The following is a 13,610-nucleotide window of genomic DNA, read 5'->3' as shown; positions in this document are numbered from 1 at the left end:
ACTTCACTGTTTGTGGCAGAAAGTTCTGAATTTATTGAAAGATGATTCAACTCTGGTATTGTCTGCATTTGACACGCTTGATGTACTTTTTGCTGAATTAGAAATAACGTGAGGGAATTAAAGCATAGTGAAAATCTACAATTAGAGAACTAGGCTATAAAAGCTATTAGTGAACAATTCTGCATGTGAAAAACAGTCTAGAATATAATAATTATTTTTATTTTATCAAAAAGAGCCCAAAGTTTGGCATCCCAAATAGAATTGCATATGCATTCCTTTGCTTGGCTTTAAGAGCCTCTGTTAGCAGGTCTTTTCTCCTGAGATTTCTCCCTGCACACATCTTGTATTCTAATCAACTTGTGTCACCATATATTTAGATCCTGCATGTTCTTTTCTTAACTGTGTTCCCTCATTCAACAGATAAATAATAAAGGGTACCGTAAGCCACCAAAGATAAATAACCCTTTGTAGAACTCAGTCTACTTAGGAAGCCAAATGTTTATTTCCTTTCTGGATAATTTTGCAATGCTAGAGCCTCATTAAAATGTAAATGTAAGTTTAAGAAATCTGAAGAGTGGATTTCCGAAACAGAACCTCTCCATCCCCAAAACATGATTTTCCTTTCCCTTGATAACTATATAGTTTTGAAATTAGTTTTACAGTTCAGAATTGGTTTGTTTCCTTTACAGTTTTGTCTTTTGCTTTTTTAATGCCAAAGGATCCGTCCTGTTCTTGGGACAGTGCATGCTAGAAGCTTATCTAAGTATTATAGCACTTTAAAGGTGGATATATGTGCAGGCTTTTGAGCAGCTGGGGTTTTATCCATCTGTTACTGCCCTTGTTCTACTCTTTCTTTTTTTTTTTTTTTTTTTTGAGATGGAGTCTTGCTGGAGTGCAATGGCACGATCTTGGCTCACTGCAACCTCCGCCTCCTGGGTTCAAGCGATTCTCCTGCCCCAGCCTCCCGAGTAGCTGGGATTACAGGTGCCCGCCACCACACCCAGCTAATTTTTTGTATTTTTAGTAGAGACGGGTTTTGACATGTTTGTCAGGCTGGTCTCAAACCTCTGACCTCAGGTGATCCATCTGCCTCAGCCTCCCAAAGTGCTGGGATTACAGGCATGAGCCACCACACCTGGCCCTTGTTCTACTCTTTAGCATGAATTTTTTTTAGACCTGTCAGCCAGCCACCTATGCAGATTTCATTCCTGGTAAGTCATTAATTTTCCTAAAGAATTGAATCTATTAGATGTTTTAATTTCATTCTTCGTTTATGAACGTCGTCTTTTCTTGAAACATGCACACTGTGTTTTTTATTCTTTTCTTAATTTAAAAATACAGTCTGCTAGGCACGGTGGCTCATGCCTGTAATCCTATCACTTTGGGAGGCCAAGGCACGCGGATACCTGAGGTCAGGAGTTCGGGACCAGCGTGGCCATCATGGTGAAAACCCATCTCCACAAAAATACAAAAATTAGCTGAGCGTAGTGGCAGACGCCTGTGATCCCAGCTACTCGAGAGGCTTGAGGCACGAGAATCACTTGAACCTGGGAGGCGGAGGTTGCAGTGAGCTGAGATTGTGCCACTGCACTCCAGCCTGGGTGACGAGCGAAACTCCGTCTCAAAAAAAAAAAAAAATGCAGTCTGATATATTCCCTGGCTTTAACTGTTGGGTGAAGTTTCGGTAACACTTTTATCCTCATAAACAATAAGGATAAGCAGGACAACCATTAAAATAGTAATACCTTATAGAATATATATATACACACATACATATTTCTGCAATATGGTATTTGTTATTTGGTAGTTGTATGCAAGTTGTAGTTTACTAAATTTAGTGATTTTTTAAAAACTTTATTTTGAAATAATTTTAGATTTATAGAAATGTAGCAAAGATCACAGGGAATTTCTGTATATTCTTTATTCATTTTCCCTAATATTAACACATAATCATAGTACATTTATTTAAACTAAGAAATGAAGAAATGAACATTGGTACAATATTGTTAACTAAGTTACAGAGGTTTTCCACATTTTCCTAGTTTTCTCACTAATGTCTTCTTTTTCAAGATCTAGTCTGGACAGTAACATTGCATTTAGTTCTCATGTCTCCTTACTGTCTAAGCTGTTACAGTTTTTCCATCTTGCTTTGTTTCCCATTACATTTTTAAAGAGTACTTGTCAGGTATTTTGTAATATATCCCTCAATTTCAGTTTGGCTGATACTTTCTCATGATTAGACTGGGGGTTATGGATTTTTGAGAAGTATACCACAGAAGTGATATATCCTCTTCGTCTCATCATATATCTTATTACTAGTGATCTTAACTTCGATTGCTTAAAGTGGTGTCTGCTGGGTTTCTCCACCATAAAATGTTCTGTTTTCCCCTTTGTGTACTCTGTTCTTAGAGGCAAGTCATGCACTGTGCAGCCCACACTTGAGGAAATCAAGCCCCACCTACTGCAAAGAGGAATATCAAAGACTTTGTGACATTTTTTGTTGTTTATCACCCTTCTGTTTGTTCTTTTTTCTTCTGCTGGAATATTCATTTTTGTCTTGGATCTATCCTGTCATTATTTTTCCTTTGTGCTTTCCATTTCTTTATTCTTGCTCTGTGATGTGAGATATTTCTTGGATTTAATATCCTACTCCACAAATGAGGCAGCGACCATTTCTTCCTTAATTAATCTACTGAATTTTTCAATTTGAAAATCAAGATTCTTAGCTACAAAATTTTTTGTGTGTTTGTTGCAATTTTGCTCTTGTTGCCCAGGCTGGAGTGCCATGGCGTGATCTCGGCTAACCGCACCCTCCACCTCCTGGGTTCACGTGATTCTCCTGCCTCAGCCTTCCCAGAAACTGGGATTACAGGCATGCGCCACCACGCCCAGCTAATTTTGTATTATTTAGTAGAGACGGGGTTTCTCCGTGTTGGTTAGGATGGTCTCGAACTCCTGACCTCAGGTGATCGGCCCACCTTGGCCTCCCAAAGTGTTGGGATTACAGGCATGAGCCACCGCGCGCCTGGCTTGTTTGTTGCATTTCGAAGCAAGTGTCTGATTGCTGCTTTTTTCAGATGTTCACTGCCTTCTTCAGCAGTTCCGTTTTATTGTTATTTATGTTCTCAGTGTTTATTCTTCTTTTCCTTTTGAATGCTATGGCCTTTTAGATACACAGTGACTTTTTCCCTTGTGGCTCATTTAGGCTCAGATCTGGTTACTGAAATATTGCTAATGGTGATAAACCTACCGGACATTACAAGGAAAATAAGTCATTTATCTGTCTTGTCTTGTTAAGGACATGTGGTAGGCTCCTCTTAGGACATTGAAGAAAGTCTTGGTTTTCAGGCTGTTTCCTAGTTTGAAGACTAGGGAAGTCTTAGTTCATTTGTTAACCTCTGTGAAAAAGACAGGAGTTGGCAGTAAACTTCCTTCTGGGCTCATTTCCATATGACCAATTCCAATCTTTGCTCTAGGATCCTATGCTGGTGTCCAGTGTATTTGCTTAGTTCACGGTGGGGAAGAAGCCCTGTACTACTCAGTTTTTCCTCAAGAGATTCAGCCCTCAAATTTCAGAATCTGTCTAAAGTGTCTTTTTCTAAACTATAACTAGGGGCTTAGTCCTTCTCCGGGTGTATGGGATCGTGGCTATTTTTGTGTAATTTAGGTTTCCTTTATCCCCAAGTTACTTTCCAACAACATACCAGCACATGTAATTATGATGTTAACTATACAGTACCTCATTTTGTAATAACATCAGAAGTTAATGATATCACTGATAGCTCATCCTTCCTTCCTTCCTTCCTTCCCTTTCTTTCTTTCTTTCTTTCTTTCTTTCTTTCTTCCTTTTTTTTTTTTTTTTTTTGACGGGATCTGACTCTGTTGCCCTGGCTGGAGTGCAGTGGTGCAATCTTGGCTCACTGCAACCTTCACCTTGTGGGTTCAAGCAATTCTCCTGCTTCAGCCTCCTGAGTAGCTGGGATTACAGGTGTATGCCACCATGCCTGGCTGATTTTTGTATTTTTAGTAAAGACAGGGTTTCCCCATGTTGGCTAGGCGGGTCTTGAACTCCTGACCTCAGGTGATCCACCTGCCTCAGCCTCTCAAAGTGCTGGTATTACAGGCGTGAGCCGCTGCACCCGGTCACTCATCATTTCTTAGTCTCACACTTCTAGTGGTCTGTAGCTGATAGTATGCCCATAGATACTGTGTTAAAATATTTTAATAGTAACACTGTCGGGCACAGTCCATCTTGCTAATATAAATGTGGGGTTTTTTTGGTCTTAAAGCAGAGGTTCTTTAAAAATGGATCATAAACTTTTGGAGGATTGGAGGTCTGTTGATGAACTTTTTACCATGCACTGTGAACTTTCAAATTTGTATTCCATCTGGACCTTTTTCTCCTGTCTGCTAACTGATGTATCCAGTTGCCTATTTGACATCTTTATTTAGCTGTCTCATAAGCAGCCTAAATTTAGTGTAACTCCTGTTTTGTTTTGTTTTTTGAGACGGAGTTTAGCTCTTGTTGCCCAGGCCAGAGTGCAATGGCGTGATCTTAGCTCACCGCAACCTCCGCCTCCCGGGTTCAAGCGATTCTCCTGCCTCATCCTCCTGAGTAGCTGGGATTACAGACGTGCCACCATAGCCAGCTAATTTTGTGTTTTCAGTAGAGACGGGGTTTGTCAGGCTGGTCTAGAACCCCCGACCTCAGGTGATCCGCCTGCCTCAGCCTCCCAAAGTGCTGGGATTACAGGTGTGAGCCACTGTGCCTGGCCGTAACTCCTGTTCTTTTGCCTGCTCCAAACTTTATTTATCTTAGTAGAGGAGAGGGTATGACATCACTCTCCTTTCAGTTGCTTAGGCCAAAAGTTCTGGGCTCATCCTTGATACTCCTTTCTAACCCCTTAAAGTCTAATCCATCAGTAAGTCTTGTTGGCTTTGCTTTCAAATATATACTGAATCCAGGCACTTCTTAGTAACTCTACTAAAGTTGCTAATTAAAGTTATCATTAATTATGATTTAAATTTTTTGTCTTTAACATTCAGATTTATTGCCATATTAGCATGATTAACATTTTCATTTACTAATAATACAAATAAGTGTTCATGATATCTAGACTTCATTTTTTAAAAATCAGTAATTTCAGAGACTTTTCTTTTTTTTTTTCCCCTCTAAAACTTCAGCTTTTGATTTTGTTTCTCTTTTCTAATTTCCATTATGATGTTTTGGAGACTGTTAGAATCGTGTTTTAGAAATTCCAAACATGAGTTTTTTTCCTTGTTGTCTGTTTTGTTTCCAAAATTGATGTCAGGAAATGTGATCTGTTTACTAATTCTTTGGCATTTACTAAGATTCACTTGATAGTTGTTGATTGTATACCTTGGTAAAATATGTACCTTGTAATTATTTGTCTCAGTTTTCTGTATTCTGTATACTCAATCTGTATTTTTACTAATGTGTTAAGTTCTCCTGCTCTCTTAGAAATTTGTCAGCTTCTCCTTGTACTTGACAACTTATTAATATATTTAAAATTGTAGTTTTAGTGTAGTGTTGTTACAGCATTTCAAAAACTGTTATGTAGCATGTGGTGACCATTGTGTCTCCAACAGTGGTTTTGACTTTAAGTCCATTGTCTGATATTAGTATAGTTGTATGAGTCTTCATTTGCTTTGTGTTATTGTCTCTCTCTATTAGTCTTAACTTAGTTAAGACTTAAACTTAAACTAAGTTTCCTTAAGTTTTAGTTTTATTTCTTATAAATTATGTATAATGGGATTTTAAAGTTTCCTTAGCTAGTGTCTGGTGGTTTCATTGATGGGCCTACATTTATCGTGACTCCTAGTTTAAGTGTGTAAATGATACAAATGTTTATTTCCTACTCTCTTGTGCTTTCTAATCTAGATTTTTTTCAAACTCATTCTTCTTTTTCTGTCCTTTTGGGGTATTTTCTTTATTCTCCCCTTGTCCATTGAGTTGGAAGTTATGCGTTATATATATAGATGTATTATCTGTGTAATCTATATATTTTAGTGATTCATTTAAAGTACATAGTTGATTACAATTCAAACTGAAACAGCATAACACGTGGTCCTCATTGTTATGACTGATCATCTCACTGGCATTAAACTATTCTTTGTCTAACTTATCCTTAAGACGAGTTGCATTTTTTTCCTGTAGTTTCTAGGGCTCTTCATGGAGTTGAGAAATTTCTCTAAGTTTTGATGAGTTATTTTATGGGGAGAATGAGCAGATTGCCCTTACATCTTTTTACTTAATTTCTCTATGTATTTCGTATCTAGCTTATTAGAGTGCTTCCAAATTTCTCATCCAAAGCTATTTATTTCCTTTAGCAGTGAATTAAACTTTCTTTATGTTTCAACTGATTTGTGAAAAGTTGTAGGACCTTTGTAAAATTAAACTACAGCTTCACGGTACCAAATCCTTGTTTTATCTTTTCTTCCTTTGCTGATATTGTGGGATTTTTGTTTTTATTTACTCTCTTGAAATGTACTTAATCTAGCTAGCTCTGTTTTTGTTATTTTAGTCTTCCATTTCAATGTATCTCACCGATACTCGTTAGTCTATGAAATAGTTTCGTTTATAGTTATGTAGTAGGACATTTCTTTTGTTAGCTTTATGTATGAAATAATGGTCTTCAAGTTCCAGGAATGTATTAAAAATAAAAAGAAAGGACTTTTAGTAACAAACAGAACTGAGGTTCTCTTTGAAATTTATAATGCAGTTTTTAGGTGGTGTCACAGAGGATGGAAAACTAAATTGACCACTTGCAAAATATGATTTATATTTGTTACAGAACATGTTTTACTCATGCAAAAATAAAATGAGAGTAGCAAAAGCAAAGTGTGACAGTCTTTTAATGTGTTGAACACCAGTGGTTTTCAAAGTGCAGTGTCTAGACCAGCAGTCCAGAACCACCTGTGAACTTGTTAGAAATTCAGATTCTCAGGTTCCACGTCAGACCTCTGGGGCCCAGATGTGCCATCCAGGTAGGTGATTTTGATACTTGTTTTAGAACCACTAAGTTACACATTAAAACAAGGTTGTACAAACTACTTGATGTGTTCAGTTGATAGGCATGTACAGTGCTAGTCATTTTTTTCATCAGAAGTGTTACAGATAAATACTTGATTTCTAATAAACATTGTTTAACTCAGTTTAACTTTTGTTCAAGTAGTTTTTGCTTTTTAAAATAGGAATTATAATTTTTCTCCCAATTATGTTATAAGCCAGCATTCAACTGAATTTGTCTTAACACTCATCTTTTTTTTGTTGTTGTTGAGATGAAGTTTTGCTCTTGTTGCCCAGCCTGGAGTGCAATGGTGCGATCTCAGCTCATGGCAACCTCTGCCTCCTGGGTTCAAGCGATTTTCCTGCCTCAGCCTCCCCAGTAGCTGGGATTAGAGGCATCCGCCACCATGCCCAGCTAATTTTTGTATTTTTAATAGAGACGGGGTTTCATCATGTTTGTTAGGCTGATCTCGAACTCCTGACCTCAGGTGATCCACCTGTCTCGGCCTCCCAAAGTGCTGGGATTACAGGCATGAGCCACTGTGCCCGGCCTCAACTTACTTTTTAATGTGAAAAGTTATAGTGTGCTGAAAGAGAGTGTAAGATACGGAGGAAATTTGTGATTTAAAGTTTTTTTTATTAATCTGAAATCTTCATTGAATGCAATTGTACTGCAATTTAGTGTAACTTTTAACCTTTTTCTCCTACCCCTACCTCAGCCAATAGCTTTTAGTCTGACACCTCAAGATCAAAAACTCTTTGAATGGACTGAAAAGATGTTATTACATTCTTATCATAAACAAACAATAGGGATGTGGAGAGGATCTATACTCTCCTGAAATAGGTCTTTGTGTTTGAGAGTTCTTTATTTAAAATGATTTGTGGTAATAATCTCACCATGGTATATAGAGGTAATTATCAATTGTTTTTAATTACTTGAATTAGTACTTGAACTTTATGTGGAGATGATTTACATTGTATGTGCATATAGCTTAAATATTTAAATAATGAGTTTTTCATTGTAATTCTTTTTTTTTTTTTTTTTTTTCAGGAGAGAAATAGAAACAAACAATAACTGTATGAAGATGTCCTGTTAAATTTACAACACTAACGATGTAGACTCTGGAAATGCCTAATAAGTCAAAGAAGACGTATTAAAGCTTTTTTTCTGCTTAAGGTGACATCTTTGAACACTTTAACACAAAGTTGACTCTCTCGTAATGGTTTTCATCAGCGCATCTGCCCTTATACTCTCACCAAACACACTTGAGAACTGTAACTTCGTCAAGCACTTTCTGTCCTGAAGCTTTTACCAGTATCTGCTGTCTTTTGTAATTATGCATCCTAGCTAAGGCACAGAAGACTGAATGAATGCAAGGATTCATTAACTCTTTGAATTTGTTAAATACTAACAGTTAACCATTAGAAGTGGTTCAATGATGTAAGAGTCACACTGCTTCAACTTTTTCTTTGTTGTAGTTTTTAAATTGTCGATTTTTAGCTATTTAACAGATTAAAAGCAAAATAATCATGCCATATTTAGTCCTGGAGTTCAAGTCTAAATGTTTATGTGAAAAATTATTGTAGTAAACTTTTAATATGGCAAAGCAACCTTAAGCTCTATTTTAGCCAAATGAAACATAATCTGAAATTATATTAGAACATTTCCCTTGTCTTCAAACTGTTTGGTGTAACAGAATATTGATATGCAGCTTGGTGGATTTCACCAGTTAATGCACATTCTTCTTCCTTCCTCCCCCCATTAATATGTATACTGAAAAATGTGCATTTGTCTGAGGAATTATTTTGTTTGCTACCACTTAATGAATCTCAAAATTTTGAGTAAATGTACCTCAGTCTAATCAGACTTTTTATGACCTTTATAACTACATTTAAAACCCTTAATTCCTATTTCTGGGTGTTTGCGAGCCTGATTGCTATCATGAAGTAAAAATTTATTACTCTAGGTATTCACTAGCTAAATAAACATAGTTCTTGTTTAGCAAGCATATATTGTTCCTCAGCTCTTTTCTCCAGCTTTTGCAGTGTCCTGGCATCCTTAAAATACTTTGAAAATATGGCCTTGATCCATGGATTAAATCAGTATCTAAGTGAATGTGTTGATGTTTTATTGATCAGATCTATATAAGTGGGAATACAGCATATATCTGGATATTCTTATAGTTATCTTTTTAACATCTTATTTTTTTCATTAATTACATATCAACATTAATTTTGTATCTTGAAGCAAATTGATTTTGTATAATTAAATGTGTCAAGCATCTGTATTAATTGATTTGATGGCATAAGGTTATGAAAATAATGTACTGCCCCATGTATTACTGTTCCAAAAGGAGAAAGCTATGTAGAAAGATACATTAAGGGTGAAAATAGCAATACAGTAGATTTGAATACCTTGATGTTTTGCATTACTTCATTTATGTTTACATCATGTTTAGAAATGTTTTCATTTACTATGGTCTTTGGTCACTTCAGCTCAAAGACTTAGTGATGGATATTTCTTTGAGGCTTTCATTTATATAATTTTGTTTTGTACAATGTTTTTTTAAATGTGCAAATACTGTATTCAAGTGAAAAAATACAGTATTTGTAGATAACCATAGCTACTACACAGTTCTTTGGTAGTCCCAGTGTAGTTATATCAGTGTTTACTGAAGGGAACATCAAAATATTAATGGTATATTATAAAATAAAGACTTTCTTAAAGGAAAATTGCACCTATTTTACCTTTTTAAGAGTAAGCCATGAAATCTTGTAACATGTCTCTTAACTATTTATAATGAAAAGTGGCATTTGGGTATAGTCACCACAGCGATGTTCTACATCCCTAAGATTATATAGGTAGGACATGTCAAAGATGACTGTTGTCATTCTGGAGGTCCTATTAGAGAATATTATAAAAGGGTGACCTTGTAGGAAGGATCTGAGTCCTCCCCCTGAGGTTCTCTTTTTCTTGGTGCTTTATTAGCAACTCTGGATATTTTTATAAAACTAGTTACATTATAAACGGTTTCAAACATGTTTAATTTACATTAGGTTTTTATGTAAGAGTGTCATGGAAGCACTCAGCAAGCAGGCTGATTACAATAGACTCAGACATGTGAATAAATGTAATTGAGAGTCTATTCACGGTGAGGAGTACATCCCAGTGCCTTTAACCTGGATTTCTAATCTTAAGTGAAATGGGTGCAGCATTCCTTTGGAAAAAAAAAAATCTTTTTATTTTCAAGTGATAATTTTATGTTCTTCTCATATAAGTTTTCTCCAGAGCACCCACCTTCTCTTCCTTCTTGGTCTGTCATTATATTGCAAAATATTTTTCCTCTAAATGAAATTATTACAGGTTGTCTCAAGCACAACCAACTGAATGTCTCTTAACTGTGGGGACCAAAAAGGAGAGAGCCTGGGGTCTACAAGAGGAGACACATCATCAAATGTTCGAGTGATCACAAATTAAGACATTATCAGCCCAGTAAATTTCTTGCTTAATGTTTTCCAAGTTCTGGCTTGAATATTTCTTATTAAAGCTGTCTTATGTGGGTATTTTATTTTGAAAGGTATTATAGTTTGTATATTTAACAGTAAGGAGGAAACTGTAACCAAAATTAGTATTTCTCTATACATATTGGTACTTGAAGATTCCTTTCAAAAGAAATCCAGCCTTTTCCTAATTTTAGTACTTAATTTCTCTTTTTAATTTAAGTGATCTTTCTAATTCGAAAGCTGTGTTCTTTTTGAATACCATGCATGGGGGTTAAGCTGATGTTAAAACAGTTTGCAATAAAAAAAAATGAATCAGCTTAAGTCATTTAATCATTTCAAGTGCATTCTGCATCCTTTAAAAATAAGTTTAAGAAATTTAAGAGAATTGTGTTTTCATTAAGTTTTGCATATCTTTTGTTATGCCATGTAAATTCCCTTTTTCGTATGATTAAAGGAAGGTTATGATAAAATGATTAGTTCATTTACATTCACTTGTAGCAATTACATGAGAATTTGAATTTTGTCGTGTTTGGGTTTGTTCATTCCTGTGAATGATGGTACAGTTAGGTGAGATTTTCTGTTATGGTACCCAAACTCACCATTTGGTCCTCTTTAATCTTTGAGGGTTTCAATAAAAATTGTTCACTCATATCTGTGTTCTTTCCATTTTATCTTCATGAATATGTATTGCTTGCCAGAAAACGTAACATTTTTGCCTACTCTGTTATGGATTTCCTGATTGACATATCTTTCACGTACAAATAGATTATATCACTCCTTCTAGTTGACTTTAAATAGAGGGTTAATCAGTTAATCAGAGGGAGGGTAACAGTTTACCTTATTTTTTATCCATTCCAAGGAGCTTATTGACTTACATGCTTTTAATACTAAGCTTAGAGCAAAAGAGAAAGAGAAGGCCTGTTTGTTTTTTGTAGCAGGAGGAAATAGTGGCAGCAGCTAATAATCCTAATCCCCTACTCTTGGTACCAAGGAATGTTTTTCTGACATTGTCTGCATTACCTCTTGGGATTGATAGTTTGTGTGGATAGGATCATGGTGACTCTGGATGATGCACTGATTATTGCTGGGCTCTCTATCTAAGGTATTTGTTCAGATAGGAAAATTACAGAATTGTTTTGTATTGTCAAAACCAGCAGGCTACATATAACACTACTGGTCTGTGACCCGGGCACAAGCTTAAAGAATCACTCCAGGTGCCTACACTGCAGCAGCATCAGAATCCTCCCTTTTACTACTGGTCATCTAGAGAGAGCAAGGGTGTATGGCTCATCAGCATATTAAAATTGAGGCTAGTCAGTCATAGTTGGGGCCTAATTTGGCTTGGCTTTATGTTGCTTAGTGATACTGGATTTACTCATTCTAGTCTATGAACCAACATATTCTTGCAGCCAGAAGTTAACTGACCAAAGTTGTTATCTTTACTTTTTTTTTTTTTTTTTTTTTTTTAGACGGAGTCTCGCTCTGTCGCCCAGGCTGGAGTGCAGTGGCGCAATCTCGGCTCACTGCAAGCTCCGCCTCCCGGGTTCACGCCATTCTCCTGCCTCAGCCTCTCCGAGTAGCTGGGACTACAGGCGCCCGCCACCGTGCCCGGCTAATTTTTTGTATTTTTAGTAGAGACGGGGTTCCATGGTGGTCTCGATCTCCTGACCTCGTGATCCGCCCACCTCGGCCTCCCAAAGTGCTGGGATTACAAGCGTGAGCCACCGCGCCCGGCCTATCTTTACTTTCTAATCACAGTACTTGCCATTGCATAATCTTGATGTATTCTTTCCTCATTTCTGTTGGTGCAATAGTGAGAAAAAGAACTCTCTCTCTCTCTCTATATATATATATATATGTATATATGTGTAACCCATAAGTAGTGGCAGTTTAAATGTAGTTTATTTGTAAATAGTGCACCAAATTCAGAATTTGTCGCCTTTATAATTTTAGTTACCTTTATAACATTAGGACTAAATGTAAATCAAAAATTGTTTTTGTAAAGCTTAGTGTTTAAGGAAAGTTATGAATGCAGGGTTAATAACACTGGAAGATTCCCCACTTCTTCTGCCACCATACTTTTTCCTTCATAGAACACACTTAAATATTTAGATATTAGAATGTTACTTAAAACAGTATTAGATATTTATAAGAGACCCATCTATTACCAGAATGGAATTACTGTCTGAGGGAAGATTTTAGTATTAAGAGTTGAAAGACCAGACGTAGTTATTAACAACAGTAGGCTCAACACTGATCAAATCATTTCTTTTATTGTAAGTATCCATATTAATAAAATCAGGAGGTGGCAGTAGAAGGCATCTAAAGTTCCTTGCAGTTTTGATATTTTATAATTTATGATTTAAATAGGTAGCTTTGTAGGCTGTGCTTTATTCTAGCAATGGTGAATGGTTTTTTTGAAAGTGATGTTATATATATTCATATATAACATGTTGGTTTCCAAACATGCTTTTTTTTTTTTTTATTAAAGAGATAGGGTCTCCCTTTGCTGCCCAGGCTGGTTTTGAACGGCCACAACCTTCGAAAGTGCTGGGATTATAGGCGTGAACCACTGTACCCGGCCAGTATGATTTTTAATAATCATCCTTTATTCAAAGTATATGTGATAAATAGCCCAGAAGATAAATGTTTGGAACTGATCAAATATGACTACCACTTTCCGTGAATTACAGTCTAGTGATACAAAATGTCCATCTTTTCTAAGCGTTAGTAAAGAGAAGATAATGTGTGTCCCAAAGAAATCCAAGTTGTTTTTTACATTCTACCATTTCGTACTATATTTGTATTTTTAAAATAGACCTTAATTTTTAGTACAGCCTTGCAGAAGAATTGCAAAGACCATACAGAAAGTTCCCAGCACCCTGCACTTGGCACTATTAACATCTTACAAATGAATGAACCAGTATACACTATCACTAACTAAAATGTGTACTTTTGCAGAGTTCTTAAGTTTTTACATACTACCCATTTTCTGGTTCAGGATCTCATCAAGGATACTGCATTACCTTTAGTTGTCATGTGTCCTTGGGTTCCTATTGGCCGTGATGGTTTCTCT

The 13,610-nt window shown here is 36.2% G+C and overlaps 1 protein-coding gene across 3 annotated transcripts in view; it reads left to right on the top strand.

Moving 5' to 3' along the window:
* The window catches only part of YTHDF3 (YTH N6-methyladenosine RNA binding protein F3), a 136,238-nt gene that overhangs the window by 32,674 nt on the left and 89,954 nt on the right, over positions 1 to 13,610 (top strand). The window contains exon 5 of one of the 3 annotated variants that reach the window (XM_032759680.2): positions 8,082 to 11,185. The exons of the other annotated variants lie outside the window; for them this stretch is intronic. Within the exon in view, the coding sequence (XP_032615571.1) occupies positions 8,082 to 8,105 (24 nt within the window). The 3' untranslated portion in view covers positions 8,106 to 11,185. Of the gene's footprint in view, positions 1 to 8,081; positions 11,186 to 13,610 lie in introns of those variants that run through there. 3 annotated transcript variants of the gene reach the window in all.

Source organism: Hylobates moloch, unplaced genomic scaffold, assembly GCF_009828535.3.
Source record: "Hylobates moloch isolate HMO894 unplaced genomic scaffold, HMol_V3 SCAFFOLD_9, whole genome shotgun sequence".
Lineage (NCBI taxonomy): Eukaryota > Metazoa > Chordata > Mammalia > Primates > Hylobatidae > Hylobates > Hylobates moloch.
The sequence above is the reverse complement of the archived record's forward strand: the minus strand, read 5'-3'. Positions and strand labels throughout refer to the sequence as shown.